The sequence below is a fragment of the Pygocentrus nattereri genome, chromosome 1 (genome assembly GCF_015220715.1).
Source record: "Pygocentrus nattereri isolate fPygNat1 chromosome 1, fPygNat1.pri, whole genome shotgun sequence".
NCBI lineage: Eukaryota > Metazoa > Chordata > Actinopteri > Characiformes > Serrasalmidae > Pygocentrus > Pygocentrus nattereri.
The window spans coordinates 30,924,701-30,946,179 of NC_051211.1; the positions used below are offsets into that span (position 1 = coordinate 30,924,701).

The 21,479-nt window shown below is 39.2% G+C and overlaps 1 protein-coding gene across 1 annotated transcript in view; it reads right to left on the reverse strand.

The window, feature by feature from the left end:
• pawr (PRKC, apoptosis, WT1, regulator) overlaps positions 1-17,047 on the reverse strand; it is a 107,833-nt gene extending 90,786 nt beyond the window's left edge. Inside the window, exons 1-2 of the mRNA XM_037539710.1 lie at positions 16,927-17,047; positions 14,622-15,290 (exon numbers count right to left, since the gene is read on the reverse strand). Of these exons, the coding sequence (XP_037395607.1) occupies positions 14,622-15,119 (498 nt within the window). The 5' untranslated portion in view covers positions 15,120-15,290; positions 16,927-17,047. The remainder of the gene's footprint in view (positions 1-14,621; positions 15,291-16,926) is intronic.
• Between the last annotated feature and the right edge of the window lie 4,432 nt (positions 17,048-21,479).

Below are 21,479 nucleotides of genomic sequence, written 5' to 3' on the forward strand. Positions count from 1 at the left end.
CACGTTTCTCTATAATGAACCATTTCATATCAAATCACTCTAAATGACTTTGCTTACATCTACATTATGTAGAAATAAAATAAATAAATAAATATAAAATAAAAAAGGCCAAGCAGGCGTTATCACACACAACCACACACAGGACCAGAGCTTTGGTTCTAGCATAAAAGAGTAAAACTCAGCACCGTTGATTTCTCATTTTTCCTTCTCCGTCTTGATTAAGAGACCTTAACACATGTTCCTTTTCCATTTGGAATCACATTCTGACTCAATCCGCTACCACATTCCTAAACACTTTCCACCGCTCTCTCCTTCTCACTTTGAAGCTGCTGCAAACACACTGCACACAGTTCAATGGTCACACAGTCACCTCAAACATGACCAGAAAAAAAAATCCTGAATAAAGCTCATGAGATTGCTTTTATAGTCTCCTAAATGAATCATGTGAGTTCGCTGTTCATTGTGCTCACAAAAGCCACTGTGTCTTTAATCAAGGAAAACCTAGCATAACATTTTAGCATGCGGAGGAATTAGGGATGCTAGGAAAGCTAACGGAGCTGCACTCTAAAGCAATACTTTGGTTAAAATAAAAGATCTAATTTATCCTGTTACCCCTTTGCCCCAAATGTAACTGACAGGCAACATATTTGGTGTCTGACAGTTGCTTCTTTAGTTGGAGCTACAAGGTTAATTTAACTAACAAGTAATATTAGCATACCAGTTAGCATTATGCGAACTGCACGGTGCAATCTGACCATGTATGATGACCCATTATCAATTCAATTTCAATTCAGTGTTGCTTTATTGGCCTGACAAATATTAATAGGTATTGCCAAAGCTTTTGTCTATCACATGGACAACATACAGACAAAACTCAGGTTTCAATGGCTGCTGCTACCATTTTTTGCTATGCTAGCAAATTTCAGTCCATGTTTATAGATAACAGTGTGTTAAACAGTGCCAGAAATCACATAAGCAGGTCTATATAAGATTAAAAGTTTAGAAATAGCATTCACAAAATAACAACCACAACAAAGTAACATCAAGAACTTACATTTATTATGCTTCTATTACTTGTTAGCAACATTAGCATCGCAGCTCCAGTGTAAACATTTGAGGGAAAAAGCACATTTCTGGCTCAACTATTCCTTTTTCCTGAACATCCCTGTTCACAGGAACATAAACATGCTAGCTAAGCTAATGTAACTGCATTCTGATGACCCAGCAGGGCACTCAGGAGAGGTGAAGTATGCGTTTTTATGACTGTGTTCGTTTTAATATTATACCACCTCCGGGACTAAAGTCTGAGCCGTGTCCATGGAGATGATACCGAGTGGCATTCTGCAGAAGTTATCAGGTTGGCATGACTGACTGGCTGCAGTAAAACAAGCCAAAAGCAACAGAGCTCAGTTTTGATTATACAAGTTTGATTTAGAATTATATATAAAATCCACCAAACATACAACTGAAACTTCATTGTCTACATTACACATTAGTGGAACATAGAAAATAAAAACAATGCAATTTTATATTTGAATATTATATTTGAAAAGAGACTTTTCATCTTTGCCTAAGAATTTTAGTTATTCATTTATTCATTAAGTACAAGGAGATATCTGTAAGATTAGAGATTTATATATATATATATATATATATATATATATATATATATATATATATATATTCTGATGCTGAAACATTTAACTTGAACTGTTTTAACTGGCAAGTAATCAAATCAACAGTGGCATACGACTTTTGCACAGTACTGTATACTGTTGTGGTTAATATCATTACTATGTCATTATTTGCATGCATTTCAGACAGTTTTAATGTTATTTTTTTGTTTGAAAATAATCTAATAATGTTATTTTGGCCCCAAAACCTGTGTAAATGTAATTAGGATATACATTCAAAGTAAATCAGTTAAAAGTCCCAAAGGTTTTCACCACTGACTTTGAACCTATTCGGTAGAATCATTCACATACCTTCTAGACCACACTTTCTCATGGCAGTAGCTTTGAGGACTGACAGACGGGTTTCTTGACTGTTTTAGTGTTTCATGGCTGTTTGTATGGTTATGATTAACTACAGCTTTTACACTGATAACTTCCCATAAAAACTCTCTTATACCAACAGCTGAACCCACAGACTCTGAATTATCCCAGGCAAATAGCACTGGTTTAATGGTGCACTAAAGTGGAAGCTAAGACTATATTCCCCTTTTTTCTGTCTCTACAAAACTGTGGAATTCCTCAGAACAGGAGCTTACATAACGCTGGCTTTCATGTCTTGGCATTCAGAGCTAACAAGCTACCCACTGACACCAAAGACCTTTACTGATTTAGGCAAGAAAGCACGCGCACACACACACACACACACACACACACACACACACACTCATAGCAGGTCCAGGGAGCCAGAGGTCATACCGATCCATGTAAGTAAGCAAGCATGTGTGTATATCAATGTGTTTTGTTTAGCCATATTTTCACTTTCGTATCTGTCCATAATTTAAAAAAAGGAAGAGTAAAATAATTTCTTTGTGGTTCCTAGAGTTAAGATTAGGGCTAGGTTAGGCTTTTGCCCCAAAACTGTATATAAACATTTGGAACTCATTATCAGGTAGTCACACTGTAAAACACTGTATGACCTTACGTCCTGACATCCTGACATTGTATAAAAACGCATGTGGTTTGAAGGCGGCTGCTCTGCATTAATGAACGACGAGTCATACTTAAGCAGTGCGTCATTCAGTCACTGACACAGCAGAGACATATTTCTCATGTAAACATAAAAGCCAGTCCAAACACACATCCTCACACACAGAGAGCACGAAGGCGTCTATTTATAGAGCTCATATCTGTGTCTATTGTGAGAGAAAAACGGCTGCAAAGACACACGGTTCGTCCAAAGACCAGGGGGTTTTCACAAAGCAGGACTTATCAGTTAGCCAGGCAACTTAGAAGAACAGCTTAAACATGTTCAAGTGGCTGTCAATAAAGAGAAAGCTATAGGCACTATTTACCATGACTTCAATTGCATAATAACTACTATCCAATTGCTTTCATTTACTGTTGGCTATATTTGCTTTTTACTGACTGTACTGTTTCTTTTTAGCTCAGAGCAAAGCCTGTCGAATAAGAGGAGAGATCAGGGACATTCCTATTGGACTTATCAGGCTCCATGGAACACACAGGGACACAGGAAAGCAATTTTAAGTTGGGTGTGCTAAAACTTTACAGGAATACACCAGCATTTTTCAGCTGAATCTGCAGCACACAGTCAATTTAACCATACAATAATTTCAACACGTTGCTCTGTACAGAATAGAAGCCAATGGGCAGGTGCTGAAGTAGCAGGTTTTGGCACTACTGGGGTAGGTAGCAGATAGAGATTAGGTTGATTAGGTTAGGTATTAATTAATAAGATTACCCAGTAAGTTAGGCAAAGTATAACGATTAGATTAGATTCTCTAAGCAGCCTGTATGCTGTAGCTGTATTAGCAGCTAATTGCTAATCTTCACCCTTCGCAACAGAAGCCAATAGGAAGAAGTTTGAAGCAACGGGTTTTGGTAGCACAAGCACGTGTAGCAGATATATATTAGGATTATTTACATCAAGCAGACTGTGTCTTGAGGAACTTGTGACTAGTAAATAGATGACACTAGATTATAAATGAATACTGCAATGTGGAATTGTAATTTCTATGATACAGAAAGAAATGGCAATACAGTCATCGAGACAGCAGCTTTTAACCTAAATTTAAAAAGGCATCTAATGCTTTGCAAATATCGCAAATTTCCTGGGCTAATGGAATTCTGAAAATATGTAAATAAAAAACAAACTACGAATCAACAAGCAGACACAGGCCTATGCTACACTTCATCTTACATTATTACTATAACTCTTATTATAGAATACTATTATAGTAGCATATTTTTTACTTATTTTATTTTTTTTGTTGTAGTGATTGCAGAACATTTAACCAATCCTGACAGCAGACAGGTGTACACAGCTACAAATGCCTGCTGAAAAACATTCCAAACCACAGAGATAAACGTCAAAGGAAAGAAAGGAACTCAAATTTACAATTAAAATGTGTTTCCTTAATGGAAGCTTCCTGCAGGACGTCATAGTGCATTAAGTCAAAGCTGTCCTGAAGCAGGTAAAGCACTGTTTCAGTCTGCATGTGCTGTCTGAAGAGATTAAACAGCTAAACGAAACACAGTTTAGCTCACATAGGACAGAAGATTGCTGGTTGTTCAAAAACAATGGGCCAGATTTTTTTTTAATACATTCCACCTCCTCGACAATGTGTGCTGATTTAATGGGACAGATTAATGGATGGTAGTACATCACGCTTCGGCTAGCAGCGCGCTAACAAGGGTGGACGGACGCCTGCGTCATTCTGCAGAAGAAAAGCCACAGGAGGCAATGTGTTTCACAACCTGATATAATCTCTGTGAACTTCATCCCCTGCACATTTTTACATTTATTAATTTCATTTGCACTGGGGAGAGGGGACAGTTTGTAAAGACCAACGTAGAGGTTTGGGGAGGAAATCTGTAAATAGTGCAGGTTTTCTTTTACTGTCCAGCTGTCATAATCCAGATGACTCAAACAGAAATATAACATAGGCTGACTGATCAGGGATCAGTGAGGTACACCTGTTTCTATGATTACGCGACACCATTTCTAAGGGTGGACTATGTCTTTTTTCATAGGTTACACTATACATACATAATCATTTCCATAGTTAAGCTACACACACATTCAAGGATATACTACACCCATTTCCACTGTCAGGCTACATCAACTTCCATAGTTCTGCTACACACATTTACACGCTTCTGCTATGAACTTCAGCCACCAACTGAAACAAAGCAACTTGTTTGGGGGATGTTTAAAGGGTGGTTAGCTAGGGGCCTAATGGCTGTGTTACAGTTACAGAAGTGTTCAAGGTTAAAGTGTATCTGTGTAACCAACCCAAGCACTGCCTCTGTAGCCGGAAAGCCCAAGCACTGAGATGAATAAGTTCAAAAGAGAAGGCGAATAAAAGGCACAATAGTAGTATTTAAGAGTTTCTGGTCATTTGGAGAGAGATTTGGGTGCTCCTCAGTTCCATCACATGCTACTAGGCCCCACTCCCGCTTCCACAGTGGGTTGAAACCCAGAAGCCACCCTCTTAAAGACACATCCCCTCTTGTATATTGATATACAAGAGTGTGTATTGAAATGGTTTCTATCTGTAACCTAACCTAACCTAATCCGACATTACGCTACATGCATTTCCATAGTTAAGCTACAATCATTTCCATGATTATGCTGTACCCATTTCCACAGTTAAGCAACAGTAATTTCCATCTTATTTCAGCTACACCAACTTCCATGGTTGAGCTACTTCTACTTAAATGGTTATAGTAAAGCCATTTCCAAGGTTACATTGATTTGCATGGGTATGTTTTACTTGCTATGAATAAACTACATTATTTACATGGTTACGCTATAGCCATTTTCACAGTTACGTCACAACCACTTCCAAGGTTACATTACAGCCATTTTGTGGTTACACCACAACCATTTCCAAGGTTACGCTACAGTCACTGCCAAGGTTACTCTATATGCATTTTCAAGTCTGCACTACAACCACTGATCTATGACTGCAGTCCTCAGGCCAAGAGCTTTACCTGCTCCTCAGCTGGAGCACTTTGTCAGAAAAGTTTATAACCTTGTATTAGGCTCAGATGGATAACGTATATCAACGTCTTCAACTGTCTTTAACAATCCCACCCCTACTAATATACACCACAGAGTGAAAGTAATATTATGTTGCACTAAACAATTGTATATTTTTAAGAGCTGAAGAACAGCAATATATCTATTAGCAGAGATCAGCTTTATAATGCAGTAGTGTGCAGTAAGTGACTTAATGAGTTCAGCTTCTGCTGATTCTTAAGGTCTGTAGTGCAACTACACATACAGAAAAAAATAATAATAATAAATAAAAGAATAATTTCCATGTAAAAATAAAGGTCCACGATTTCCTTGCGATCAGACAGCAGCTAGCAACGTTCTGAGAAGAAAAATGGGGAGAGAAAGCGAGAGAGAGCAAGAGAGCGAGCGAGAGAGTGAGAGAGCAAGCTAACTGCTTGCTTACCTAGACCCAATGATAGAATCCCAAAGGAATCTGGAGTGTTGATGTGACCTTGTTTGGAGAAAGAGTTACGGCCATGTAAAAAGTGCACCACCCCATGCCATTAGTCATTCTTTACATTCATTTAGACCAGAGAGCCCCATTCCATTCTGTGTGGGGTTTTTTTTTTGTTTTTTTGTTTTTTTTATAACTCACTGTAAAAGGAAATGAAAGCTGCCCTGGAAGGCACGCAGGAAAAACCCATCAAGATAATCTCAAAAACCTAAAAAAAATAAAATTAAAATATCCCTTATCATGAAATAATGATATAATCTACAAAATCTGAATTTGTTTCCATCTGTTTAAAAACTCTAGTTAGGCCATGCAAGCTTGATTACTTCATTATGTTTGTTGCTGTTTTTCTGATAAAATAGCTTGAAATGTTGGCTTTACTTTGGCATCAAAAGGTCAAATAAGGTTGATGTACTCAAGAACAGTTCATTTAGAAATGCTAACATTAGCCTATTTATTTGAGCTACTTGTTTAAGTGTATTTTAATTAATACAGCACATTAGTTAAGTACTCAATGTTACACCTTTCTCTGCACAGAACTATAAATTAGTCTCATGAAAACCAGTACACAAGCCAGCCAATGCTTTTATCAGGGTACACAAGCTGCTTTACAGTATGAACTGCATGCATTCCAGTTACATAAGGCTGTTCAAATAAATTTCAATTTACATTTTTTTTTTTATTTCCACCTTTAGTAATAGAACACTAACTGCAGTTGGAACTTTAATAGGACCATGCTGTGTTACCCAACTATAGGAATTTCACACAATTCAGGAAGGCTGGCCGTTCCTGCTGACCCAGCAATCCCTCCGTATAAACCACAGCTGAATTAGCATTAGAATGATGTTACTGTAGAAAAGCAAATCACACAAACCGTGAAAATCGTTTATCTCATTCAGCGTCTCTCTGCTGAAAAAAAAAGGTTTTCACATGAGAAATCCTCATAGAAGTCCCTACAGAATAAGTTTGTACTTTTCAATAGGCCCAATAAAATGGTCTATTCAGCACCACAATTAGGGAGATGCACACATGACATCATTTAATGATGAACATGAGGACATACAATCCAACAGGCTTTCTGGCCTAAATCTCCATTTATTATGAATAATACAGTTGGCCAGTGTTCTAGAAACACTGACAGCACCTGTATTGCACTCAGGATAATGGTATTGAGGGAATTTATCCACGATAAGCTTGCCTTAGATGATGATAACATGCCGTCATCGGCCAGCCTAGGGCTTATGCTCTGTAGAGAGGCTCTAGTGTCCCAGAGGCATCTGGAAATTAATCCAACAGTTCTTCAGAAACAAGAGATTTTAAGACATTTTATTACACACTTTATTTAAGAACACAGGTTGGACATTATAATGTGGTCAGTGAGTGTAAGTACAAATTAGTGTTTAGTAAGTACAAATTAATAAAGTGGCCAATTGAGTGGAAACAATGACCATGTTACCATGCTAGAAACACCTGATACTACACCTTTTAAAAGTCCATACATTTAGTCCATCCCCTCAAAGCAAGCATGTAATATATTAGTCTTTCTTTCACAAACCTAACCGCGGTTTGGGAATACGCTCCAGATTCCCTGCCCCTTACTGTGCGCTGTCTTGAACGAAAACAATCTTCACTCTTTCAGTAAGATGGGAAGATAAACAGTGCATGTTCATTTGACTAACCATAACATGAGGGTTATAAGACTGTGCAGACTGTGGGCAAAAAAAGGAAACTCAAAAATAATGTCCCGATGACAGATGGCTGTATCCAGACACAGGCTGAACATCAGCGTCACCTATGCTATTTCAAAAATGCATTAGCAGAAAATAAAGCATTACAGGCTGTCTGTATGCCACAGAACTGCACCTAAGTTTGACAAAAAATTTTGATAGTGGAAAAGCACCAAAGTAACCGGACTTGGGGCATTTTTAATCTTTGAACAGGTCATGAACAGTTTGAGTGTCTGCCAGCTGTCAAACAATAGCTCCACCATTTATTAAACCTGTGCTGTTCCAAACACTCTGAAATTAAAACAAATCTCACAGCCACACACACACACTGGCACATACAATATACACCATGTATAAAAGTGCGACATATCATGAGAACCAATGCATCAACATTTATTTTTGTCTTTTTGGCATACAGCAGTTCAGCTCTGCCGATTCATGGAAGTTATAAAGAGCATTTCATTCTGGATGAGGCACAATACAAGACAGTCACTGAGAAAAGCGTTTTTACAAATATAGTCTTTAAGGCACAGTAACAAAACAGCCTGAACGCACAGAAATGAATTATGGCTGTTTTGGTACATAAACCCCCACTTCACAAGCAGAAAAAAACAAGAAAAAGGTAGAATAAAAGGGTTCTTCACGTTCTGAGGAGCTTTATTTGTTAAAAATCTGTTGCCTAGTATACCATGGTCAAGAAGTCAGCCTGTAAAAAAATTGGCAGATATCTCCATTTAAGAACCCACATCTGTTATAACACTCCACGTCTATTCTAAAAACTCTGCTTATCATTTATCTTCTACTGGCTCCACAAATACAAATAGTGCTTGGACCCCAATGATTGCCATTTCACATATATAAGCGGTAAATTAAATGCTCATAGCCATTATGACAGTTGACAGAAATTAACAAGTTCTACATCAATTTCAGAGGCAAACTATAAAGGAAGCTGAACATCTTGGTTATTAACAGCTACAACATTTTTGCCCACACTTAGAAAGAAAGAAAGCAAGAAAGCAAGAAAGAAAGAAAGAATCTCAAAATGCAAAAAGTGTGGGTGGGCTGAATAATGATCGTAAACCGTTATCATTCAGAGAATGTAGTGATATACAGAAGAAAAAGGTCAAAATGATAAAATGTACAGGGTTTGTAACATTTTTGTTTACCACAGTATGCGTTAGCAGCAATTTCTGTAAACAGTATTTATTTTCTTGCATAGGCATGACCCTGACTACAGAATGACAACACAACCTTGAAGGTCTGTAAATTCTTAGTACACTGTTATTAATGTTTATATTCCACTGGTTTGTAAATTGTTCTTCCAGTTACACTTGTATACTCAGTGGATTTCTAAACATTATTCTGAACTAAACTAGAATAATCAAACCAGATCATGGTAAAATTCAAGATTTCACGACGTATAAAGAAATATTTGAACCAAATCATTGGGAGGTCACATACACTCAGGCACACAAAGAAATGGCTAGCGTTCAGCCTGCTGGGACTGTGTGTGTGTGCGTGTGTGTTGTTAATTGGCCAAATTGCTGGCACTGATAAGAATCTCTCTAAATTCTGCTGACAAAGGCTAGTGTTAGGCCAGCCATGCTGACAGAAGCTTCTCTCTTGGAGTTTGGTGAGCAGTGGGAGTCCATAAAAGCCCCTAACTCACAGCAGCTCATAAAGCACACACACACACACACACACACACACACACACACACACGCACACACACACACACACACGCACACACACACACACACACGCACACACGCACACACACACACACACACACACACACACACACACACACACAAATCCACTACAGGCCAGAGCAGCCTACAGGAACCACAGAGGCCTGACTTTAAAGTGGGAAAACATGTAAGAAACACACACGGAGCAGGAGAAGCCAGGCCAAATTCCTTCACACACCATAAGTGATCACATCGGTCACTCTAAACCCACTCATGTTCTCAATCATCCACATTCCATGTTCAAAGAGTCATGCCCCAATCCAGCTAATGGAAAAACACAAAAGACTCATAAACATGTTAGGCAGCAGCCACACCATTTTCATTCCTGCAGTTACGAGGGCATGCGTGTGCTTGCTTGGCACGCCTTAGTCTCTCTCTGAAACCCTAACATTAAATTCTGGCCTATGCCCAGTTCCCAAACTACTTAAGACTGCCACAGAGGAGCGGCTAATGACAGGATGTGCTCATGCGAGGAAGATACTGGGCAGCCTCCAACATAAACTGCCCCACAGGCCGAAGGCCCTACAGCCTCATTACCATAGGACATATTTTGCAAGACAGCAGTACTCTAATTCTCTAGTAGAAACTACCCTTTATGCTGAAGGCCTTAGCACCTCATACACTTGCAAAAACTACCCCATAGTCTGTAGGCCCCACAAACCCTCAATAAGGCAAACAGAAGCTGCCCCATAGGTTAAAGGTCTTAGCACCTCATATCCTCCCATAGAAACAGTCACATAGGCTGAAGGCTAGAGGTGTTTTTACATTTAAATGAACCAAACTCAGTTCTGTTAAACCACACCTGAAAAGGAGCCAGCTGCAAGTGACCTCAGTGCTTTTCGTGTTCACAAATGTAGGTGATTTTGGGTGTCGGGTTTCTTTCTGGTACTATTTAGCATTTATAAGATCTCAGACCAATTATTGTTCACAACACAATTCAGTTAAAAATCAGACCCCACTTAGGAAACACAGAAATATTTATAGTTTATAAATATTTATAAATAAATAATATAATATAAATAAAGTTATAAATATTTATATTGCTACAGTTTATCATAAAACAGATCTGATAGGTTGAAACTCAAGAGGTGAGCTGAATTCAGCTCATTTTTGGCACCTTTTAGAGGGGTCTGAGTTTGTTTACATGTTCACATTTGCACACAAAATCATGACTCAGCCATGAGTCCTTTCGAAAGGCTAAAAACCTAATAAAAATGCCTTATAGGCTGATGTTCTTAGCACATCAATAACTCGCATTAGAAAATACCCCATAAGCTAATGACATAACAGCCTCATACCGACCAACAGAAACTACCCAACGGCTGAAGCACCTTATACCATTCAACAGAAGCTGGCCCAATAGATAAAGGCTGAGAGTTTCACAACCCTTCCATTAGGTAAAAAGAAGGTAGACAGACTTATGAACTGAGCATGGCATACCCTCCAATAGACGTTGCAGCTCTTAACACACCATACCCTCCAACAGAGAATGTTCCAATGGAGACAGACCTGAGTCTCATGTATCTTTCAAAAGAAACAGCCTCAAAGGCTTAAGGTCTAGACCTGCACAGCCTCGAGAAGAAACTATTCCATAGGTTAAAAGTCTTGCAATGGCATAAGATGCAAACAGTACACATGGATTGCACATGGATTAAAGACCTAAGCATTGTACTCTCAAGTAGAAACAAGTCCTACAAGCCTTAACACCTCATAAGCTACAGAACTCAGGCTGTAGTCCTGATGATCTTATATCCTCCAGTTAAAACTGTTTCACAGGCTGAAGGCATGACAACTTCATACCCACAGAAACACAAACTGTCCAATAGGCTGAGGCATTAGCAACTCATAAGACACCAGAAGGAACTGCCATATTGGCTAAAAGCATCTAAAACCTCAAACTCTAAAATGGCAACTGAATCAAAGGCTACAGGCAAAGGACTTAAACTGCCAAATATTTTGCAGTATTGAGAGCCTCACAGCTTCCATAACAAACTGCCTCATAAACTGTAGACCTGAGATTCATATTATGCCCAAACAGAAACTGCTCTTGAGAGGCTAATACCTGTCAGTCAGAAACAACCCTGAAGGTTAAACACCTTAGCATCTCATAAACCTCCATTACAAACAACCCCATAGATTGATGGCCTTAGCACCTCATAGGCCTCAAACTAAATTTGCCCCATAGGTTGAAGGTCTCAGAGACTCATAGCCTGCAATATTTTCTGGCCCATAGGCTGCAGGCCCCAGAGCCAGATACTCCTCCAACAGCAACCTTCAGCACACCATAGAGACACATTCCCTTCAACAAAAACTGCTTCAGAGGCCATATCCTCAAGTATAGACCACAGGTGGATGGCCTTAGCACCTAGTGAGTCAAAACCTTCCAATAGGCTCAGAGGTATAACATTTCATACCACTAAAAGAGAAAACTGCATCAAAGGCAACCAAGTCTCATACGGACAACCCTAATACTGATTTGCGCACTGCGCAATAACAAGAAACTAAACTAATACAGACTTGTACCATAAAGGATCTCAGATGGTCAGAACAAGTACACAGTGTATGCAGCCTAGAGCTGTCAGTGAGTCAGTAGTCTCAGACACACACATCCAGACCTTAGTATAAAGAGATCCTAAAGCATTATGTTTTGAGAGTAACGGTTTTCACTTTAGGCAAGAAATGCATAGCATTTCTTGCATGACATGCAAGTCAAACGTTTCCTAAACCATGATACTGTAAACACAAATCAAACCTGTAGATAAGTCAGCATAATTGCCATGTTTTCATTTTCTGCCCTAAATTATTTCAGAGGTACCTTGTGGAGTCAGAGGAGAAGCAGACTTGGATACATTTCTAGCATGCGTTACGTAAGGAAGGCCTGTGGGTCTGAATGATGAGGTTTAATGCTGGATGTTATTCTGACAGTTAGACTGCACTGCATGCAGGACTCATCTTTTTTTCCATTTCAGTTACACAACTAAGATGAGCTGAGGTGACTTGGGTAAATCTGACCTGGCACAACGAAGGAATGCAAGGACAAAAAGCATATCTGATATTCCAAAAATAAATAAGTAAATCTTTCATCGTTCATACTTTTTTTTTTTTAAATCACAGTGAATAACTGCATGCAAAGTGATACTGCATAAACAAAGATGAAAGCAATCTCCTAGTAATGAAACAATCTAACAAAAAAAGCACATAAGACAATAGCAAAAGATTCAGCCAATGGAAAGAACGACTGATCATCAGAGAAAATCAGACTACAAATTTCTATATTGCTGCCACTGACTGGCCTTAATGGTGCTGCAATTAAACCAGACTTAACAGAACCTCCAAATGGGCTGAAATGCAGAACAGATCATTATTACTGTAGTTGAGTCCAAGGTGTCTATCATGTTATTATGGTCATATCCTACCTCACCTAACCTATTCTGTTGTAGAACACCCTGTACATCTAGTTTCGCATGCTATAGGTATTAGGACTGCACAATATATCGTCTGTTAATTGTTGCTCAGCTATTGCAATACTGATCACCAAAGCCTGCAATTCACAAAGGGTCCTCTGAGGCACTAAATGCTTTAATTATGTGTTTAATTAAGTGTTCGGTCCCTTAAAACTCATCAAATCTGACAAAACACATACACAGACTGTATCAGCCATTATTTGTACTGCAAACCAAGATCATATAGTCTATTTTCAAGGTCAAAATTTGATATTTGTAAGCAAATCTTTGGAAAAAAATGCTGAAATTGCTGTTTGCATAAATATTCAGCTCCTTCACACCAGTACTCAATAGAACCACATTTTCCAACGATAACAGTTCAGACAGAAACGCATCCTTCCCAACAGGGTGCTACCAGCCCAGCTTCTTCACTGCTGGGATGGTGTTTGTTAAGAAATAGGCAGTGTTAGGTTTGCACCACATATAGAATTTTGAATTTCAGCCAAAAAGTCCCATTGTCTCATCTGACCACAAAGTCTTCTCTCACATTTTAGCTGGGTTTGATGTGTTATTTCTTTAGTAATGGCTTCTCTTCAGCCACCCTCTCATGCATATCAGTTGTGTGCAGAGCTCTTGATATTGTTGATGGGCGCACTTTCACTCCAGCATCAACCACTGTAGTCAGCAGTTCCTTAAGAGTGATTGGTGGCCTCTCTGTGGCTTCCCTGACAAGTCCTCTTTTTGCTCTGACACAGAGTTTTAAGGGATGGTCGTGTCTAAGCAAGTGATTCAAAAGTGCTCACTAGGATATCCAAACACATGTTTTTGTGGCCTTTTCCTATGGTAGGCATTTAAGTAACATTAACAAGTAACATTTCCTTAGAATGCTCTTGGTTGGGAGTCTTATCCAAGAAAGGTGAACTCTTGTAATGATTCACAGTTAGAGGCCAATCGTAAGGGAGTTCACATTAGAGCGCTTTCATCTGTGTAAACTTAAAGCTTTTAAAGTTTTCTTACATCAAACTACTATCACTTTAAAATAAATCATTCTGAGGGTCAGACTTTTAAAACAAAATATGACTTGAGAAAATATCAAAATATCAAAGTGTCATTTGACTTTTAAGGGGGTTGAATTCTTTTGCAAGGCAAACTTTATAGCAGAAGGATAAACATGTTTTCTATCTTTTAAAAAACAAAATGTTATTTTGGACCTTTTCTCTTGGGTCACTCTTTATTAGTTTGGAAATACCAGCTACTTTTGAAACCATGTCAAATTATGTAAAAAATTGGATTTGTTGTTGGAATAAGGATATATAAATATTTAAAAATTTATGCAATACGGTATGACACATAATTCCCATATGACTCTATATACTGTACTTATTTGTCTTTATTTCTTTAATACTTGTATTCTTGTATTGCCCATTTACACATGCACCAGTTCCAGACAAGGTTAAGTGTAACCGGCCAATAAAGTGATTCAGATTGACCTTACCTCGTTTGATGGTATGCTAACAACTCCAGTTGACCTCCGCTTTTCCCGCAGCTTCCTCTTCTCTATTTGACCTTTGCCCTTTCTGGCACTAGGTCCGGTGCTTTTCTTCTCCTTGCCTTTTCCGTGTGGGGGGCTTTCCTTATCGCTGTCCTGGCAGGCAGTGGCAGCAGTAGGGCTGGTGTCCGGTGCTTTTTTCACAGGCGTATCGGCTGGCCTTGAGCCGGGGTCATCTTCAGGCCTTCTTAAAGCAGATGAAGAAGACGACCGAGCCATTGGATAAGAGACGCAGTTCACTGCTGCAGAGCTGCCGTTGTTACTCGGTTCAGGTGCTTTGGTGCCAGTGCTGCCTGTGCCTTGCAAGCCAGGGGGAGGGCACTGGCCGGTTGCCGCGGCGATATCCCCCAGCATCTTGGCCCTCATCTTCTCCCTCTTGGCCTTCCACTCCTCCAAGAAGTCCGTGGCTGCGTTGGCTCTGAAACCTCCAGAGGCCATGGTCATCCCTTTTTCGGATGTGGTGGAAGCGATCGTTTTGTTTTTTCCTACTCAGGAAGTTTCGTTTTTGCTTTGTTTTTGTCTCGGATCTGCACAAAAATGAAGCAGGACCTACTTTGCTTCCCTCTCTGGATCAGGAATGCCACATTCCTCCAAGGGAGCAGAGAAAAGGGAAAGCTGGAGAGACACATACACACACAGCAGTCTGCTGTCAATGAACACATGCAAAATACACATACTGACATTCACAGTTCAGGGCTGAACAACTGATTATTTTTATACTGAAACTGCAGTTTGAAAAAGTGCAATTCTCAAATCGCAAGAGTTGTGATGATGATTCTATCTATCTCTATCTATTCAACACTGTCATAGGTTTTAGGTGAGGATATTTAACCTAAAATAGACCAGAGCTCATGAACATGCAGTGTGGTGTACTGTGTGCTGGTCTTCCTAAGAACTTAAAGGCTTGAAGCTTAATTTACAAAAAATAAATCACGTTTAAGCGACCACAAAGCAGGATGTCTGAGTTAGCCAGACCACCTAAAGGGAAACTCAACCAACTTTTAAAATGTACGCATAATTAAACGCTTATTGTGTGGACAAAATCATTCGGAGTGGTTTGGCGTATAACGCTGAGTTCCAGAGAAATTTGCCATGTCAGAATTGTCCACAGTGGTAAACCAGACCTCTGCCTCAAAAAAGCTCCACCACAGAAAGTAATTACATCAAATGGTTAATAACACATTGCCTGAGAGGTCTGGGACATAGCTTCACTCTAGCTTTCTGATAACGCTTTTGGTCTAAAATGTATTTGAATCAATATATTTTAATCAATTCATGGTAGAAGAATACAAGATTGGAATTGTGCGGCAAAAAGTCCCCAAAGAAAACGTACATTTTCAGATTTATCCGAAGACATTTGTAGGTTCACTGGTGGCCCTGGATGGTAAATAAAATGGCTATATTTGTGCTGTAGACATTACGAACCCTGGTCCCTATCACCACTACTGTAAAGAAATCTGAGACAGTAAGCGTCTCTATAAATGACCTCTTTCACATCAAAACACTCTGAATCACTGTTTACATCTCAACCACTCAACTACGCAGACATTTAAAAAAAATTGGTTGAAAATTCCCCTTTAAGCCCATAGTTTTGGCCTTGGATTGTCAAACAGGAATGTCCAGCTCTTTTTCTATTGGACAGGCTAAAATGAGAACTCTAGCTTTGTGAAATACCCCCTGGTGGCACTAAAACACAAACACACAGCAGACCACTGAACCTAAACACACCAGAAATAATCACATAGACACACACAGCAACCTGCAGTCACTCAACACCCATAACAAACACATACACAACAACCTGGTGGCATTAAACACACACACACACACACACACACACACACACACACACACAGAAGTCTATTCACTCTGAAAACACACTACTACCTGCACTCAGCACTCAGTAACCTGTCGGTTGGAACTAAAGTCAAAAGTTACAAAACACTCACACATTCCTGCTGTCTCAAACGACCAGTTTTCGGCGGCGACCTGTTGGACCTGTCGATACTAAACTTCCATTAAAACACACTCCCAGCCTGCTGCTGGCACTAAACACACAGAACTACACTAAAAGCAACAGCACTTCTCTCACTGCCTCGACACCCTGGTTTGCCTGGTTTGGGGCAAAGTTAACCTCCTTCCACAGCCCCCAGCCGTCCTACAGAACCAGGAGAAGAGTCTGCAGCGCTTCGGTTCACAACACGACCCAAAAACTGCAGCTAAAGCTGAAAGAAACGCGGTAAAAACTCACCTGCTCCCCGCAGCCCGTTCAACTGGAGTCCCGCTCTCACTACTCGGCCAGTCACACGCTAAACCGGTTGGGTCTCTCACTTTTCTCCTCTCTCTCCCTCTCGCTCTCCTTCCCGAGCACTTTACGGAAACGCACGAACGAGGACGAAAAGCAGACAGGGTTTTTTTCCTGCCCGTTGTCTGACAGGTCCCGCCCACCTCCGCTGCTGCCTCCACTTACTACTTACGACTTTAGGACGTTAGCACGACTTGATTTGTGTTCAAGCGGTTTTGGTTGGACATAAGACAGATCCAATGTTCAGTAGATATAATGTCTTTTTGTCATTAAAGAGAGTCTGTATTTTACATTAGAGGACGTTTATGAGGAGAGAGGTGTATTAATGCAGTTAGATGCATCACATAACAAGCTTATTTCTGTGTTTCCATATGTGGACGGTTTTAGTCTGCAGTGATAAGGGCTGAACTGATGAATAACTGAAATGCAGCCAGTTAATTGTGGGAATCAAATCCTGCCAAAAAGGAAATGAAAATGAAAACAATAAAATGTAAATGCAAACCTCTTTTTGCCATTTCTTTTTCCAAACATCTGAGCAAGTATCCTACCAAAACTGAAAATGAAATAAAATGCTTTCATTGCAATTTCGTTTTTCACATGAAGCCGAACCGTTTGTGACAAAAATAAAAATAAATTGAAAACGCCGATTTGTTGTTTCTTATTAGTCGTTATTCTGTTTTTTCACAGCTAAATCTAAAATGAAAAAGCTAACAGACAAAAGAAAACACAAACTTCACTTTGACTGGCTTTTCTTCGTGAAAAGCAGATTATGTGTCAAAACTAAAATCAAAATGCAAAGTTTACTTTCTTATTTCTTTCTCATAGTGATCGGCTGCAAATCTGACAAAATTAAAATGAAAATACAAAATGGATAAATCAACAGCAAAGTGATGGTTCGTGATTCAGTTTTCAACGCTGACGCGCTTTAACTATCAGAATGAAAAGGAAAATGAAAACGAACATCAGCGCCACCTGGAGATTAACTTTTCATTTTCCACTTTTTCTTTTTCTAAGTGACCAACATGCAAATATATGCTAATTAGATTTAACAAATCATGTTACATCCACCAGCTTAAATGTATTTTATTGGGATTTTATGTGATAGACCAACACAAAGTAGCAAGTAATTGTGAAGTGAAAAAAATTATACATAGTTTTCAAAATTTTTAATAAATACAAATCTGAAAAGTGTGGCGTGCATTTGTATATAGTCCCCAAGTCACCAAGCTGTTCTGTGAAGGCCTGCGAGGTTTGTTAGTGAACATTAGTGATCAAATAGCATCACGAAAACCAAGGAACACACCAGACAGATCAGTAATTAAGTTGTGGAGAAGTGTAAAGCAGGGCTAGGTTATAAAAAATATTCCAAGCTATCAAGCACTGTTCAATCCATCATCTGAAAATGGAAGGAATGTGGCACAACTGCAGACCTACCAAGACAAGGCCGTCCACCTAAACTGACAGCCCAGGCAAGGAGAGAAGCGGCCAAAAGGCCCATGGTCAATCTGGAGGAGCTGCAGAGATCCACAGCTCAGGTGGGAGAATCTGTCCACAGGACAAATATTAGTTGTATACTCCACAAGTCTGGCCTTTATGGAAGAGTGGCAAGAAGAGAGACATTTTTGAAAGCAAGCAATAAGAAGTCCCGTTTGCAGTTTGCCACAAGCCATGTAGGGGACACAGTAAACATGTGGAAGAAGATGCTCTGATCAGATGAGACCAAAGTTTAACTTTTTGGCCTAAATGCATAACATTGTGTGTAGCAGAAAACTAACACAGCACATCACCCTGAACACACAATCCCTACCGTGAAACATGGTGGTGGTAGCATCATGCTGTGGGGATGCTTCTCTTCAGCTGGGACAGGGAAGCTGGTCAGAGTTGATGGGAAGACGGATCGAACTAAATACAGGCAATCCTAGAGGAAAACCTTTTAGAGGCTACAAAAGACTTGAGACTGGGACGGAGGTTCACCTTCCAGCAGGACAACAACCCTAAACATACTGCCAGAGCTGCAATGGAATGGTTTAGATCAAAGCATATTTATGTGTTAGAATTGCCAAACCTAAATCCCATTGAGAATCTGTGGCAAGACTTGAAAACTGCTGTTCACACATGCTCTCCATCCAATCTGACTGAGCTTGAGCTATTTAACAAAGACGAATGGGCAAAAATTTCAGTCAAAGATGTGAAAAGCTGGTAGAGACATACCCCAAAAAACTTGCAGCTGTAATTGCAGTGAAAGGTGGTCCTACAAAGTATTGGCTTTGGGGGCTAATTACAAATGCACGCCACATTTTCCAGATTTTTATTTGTAAAACATTTTGGAAACCATTTATAATTTTCTTTTCATTTCACAATTACTTGCTTCTTTGTGTTGGTCTATCACATAAAATCACAATAAAATACATTACAGTTTGTGGGTGTAACGTAATAAATGTGGAAAAGTTCAATGGGTATGAATACGTTTCCAATGTATGTGAATATTTCAGTGTAGCTATAAAAATGAACTCATTCTCTAACGTTATGTTGTAAGAACTGAAGCTAGTTTGTAGGGTGTGAGCTAAATGCTCTGTTGACAAGAATTTTTTTTGTTTCTTTAACAGTGAAATAACTTTTCCTGTGTCTTTAATCCCATCCATATTCAGAGCTTTTCCTGTGATGTTTCTGACAAGCTAGAATAGGGATTTATTACTGTGTCTCATACATTAATATTGTATTTGTTTTGCTCTGTCTTGTCTCTTCCCTTTGAAACTAGCGATTACAGTATGGGGGTTTTTGATATCTGTTTTGGAGGATGGCTTGTTGTTTAAGGTGTCTTGTACTGTTATTACTTTGAATTTTGTCTTTGTTGCACCCTGGGACAAGTTGAAAAGCTTCTTGCGTTACTCTATGTGCTTGGGTATACGCATAATGACAACAAAAGTGAACTGAATTGGGTAATCATAGCAAGCTGTCTTTGATGACTACAAGCTCATTTCATGCTAAGATAATTAGTGGTGCTGCAGTGCTGCTACCTGTGTGTGTGTGTATGTATGTGTGGTCTTAGCTTTAGGCATTTCAGGGCATAAAGCTAGCATTAACCTGCAGGAAACTGCTGTTTCCACCATAACACGACTTCCCAACATGGTCAAACTGGTTCTCTTAAGGCTTGGCCTGCTGAGAAATGCCTGAAAGGTAAACGTGACACATCAATTTGGTCGTTTTGTTCATTGTGTTGGTTTTCCAGATGCAGATTAAGCTTCCACTCAGAGTCAGACTGAGTGGACCTTCAGATTAAAGCAGCAATTCTTTAAAAGTATGGACAAAAACCAAGCTCTGAAATGCTTTCTATACTCCAGAAGCTACCAAAAAGGGTTGTTTGGAGTGATGTCATGGGAGAACTGCTGTTGCTTCACCAAAGACCGTTTCACTAGATGGTTCTTTAAAGAAACACTTTTATAAATTGTCGCTGTCAAGCCAGACCTTGCATTTCCACCAGGTTAATTGTACAAGAAAGGACATTCTTTGAAATGATTTTTCAAAATTTCTTCATATTTTGATGTTTAGATGTAGATAAAGTAATTCAGAGCAGTTTGGTGTGAAATGGAGAAACTTGCTGACTCAGGTTTCCTAATAGTGGTGCTAATAGGAACAAGGGGTCACAATGTCTACAACACAAAAATAATCATTTCAATTACTATTCAAAACAGAAAATCTACATATGTTGTCTGAAATATCTGAAAATGTGCACAGTGCACAGTGTCTACAGTTTAGGACACAGTCTTCTCAGTATTATTGTAAAATAATGTCTTGGAAATCGAATAATGTATTCATAACCGTTTCATGTAGCAAGATGTTTCTGTGAGATAGATTTTAGAGGCCTTAAACCAGGGGTGCACAACTGCAGTCCTGGAGGGCCGCTGTCCAGCACAGTTTGGGAATTCCCCTACTCAAACACACCCACTAAACCTGGCAATTACTAAATATAAACTGAATTACCAAATTACCAAGCTGTGCTGTACCAGAGATGTGCTCTCCTGCAATAAACTCTTCTGGTTCCTATCACCACCACTGTGAGCAATTCTGACTCTCTAGAACAGAGCATTCCACATCAAACCACTCCAATTAACTTTATGTACATCTTCATCATTTAAATGTGCATTATGGAAATTGTGTAATTAATTGTGAATTATGAAAAAACAGCACAATTCCCTTTTAATTTTCAGTGCAGGTTAATGTAACAAGATCATTTTGGACAAAAAGATTTTAAGAGAACTGAACATCCAAGCCAAGAGCAATTTAAGACCACAACCATCAATCAAATCAAATCACATTTATTGTCACATCACAATTACACAGGTGGAAAGTGAGTGGAAATCGTAGCCCCCTTATAGAATTTAAATACAAAAAATATATAAATATCTAAGAAAAAAAAGACTGTTGCACACCACCAGGAACCAACAGAAACTTTTAATGCTTTCTATGATTTTTTTCCTTCTGATAGTGTACTAGCCATG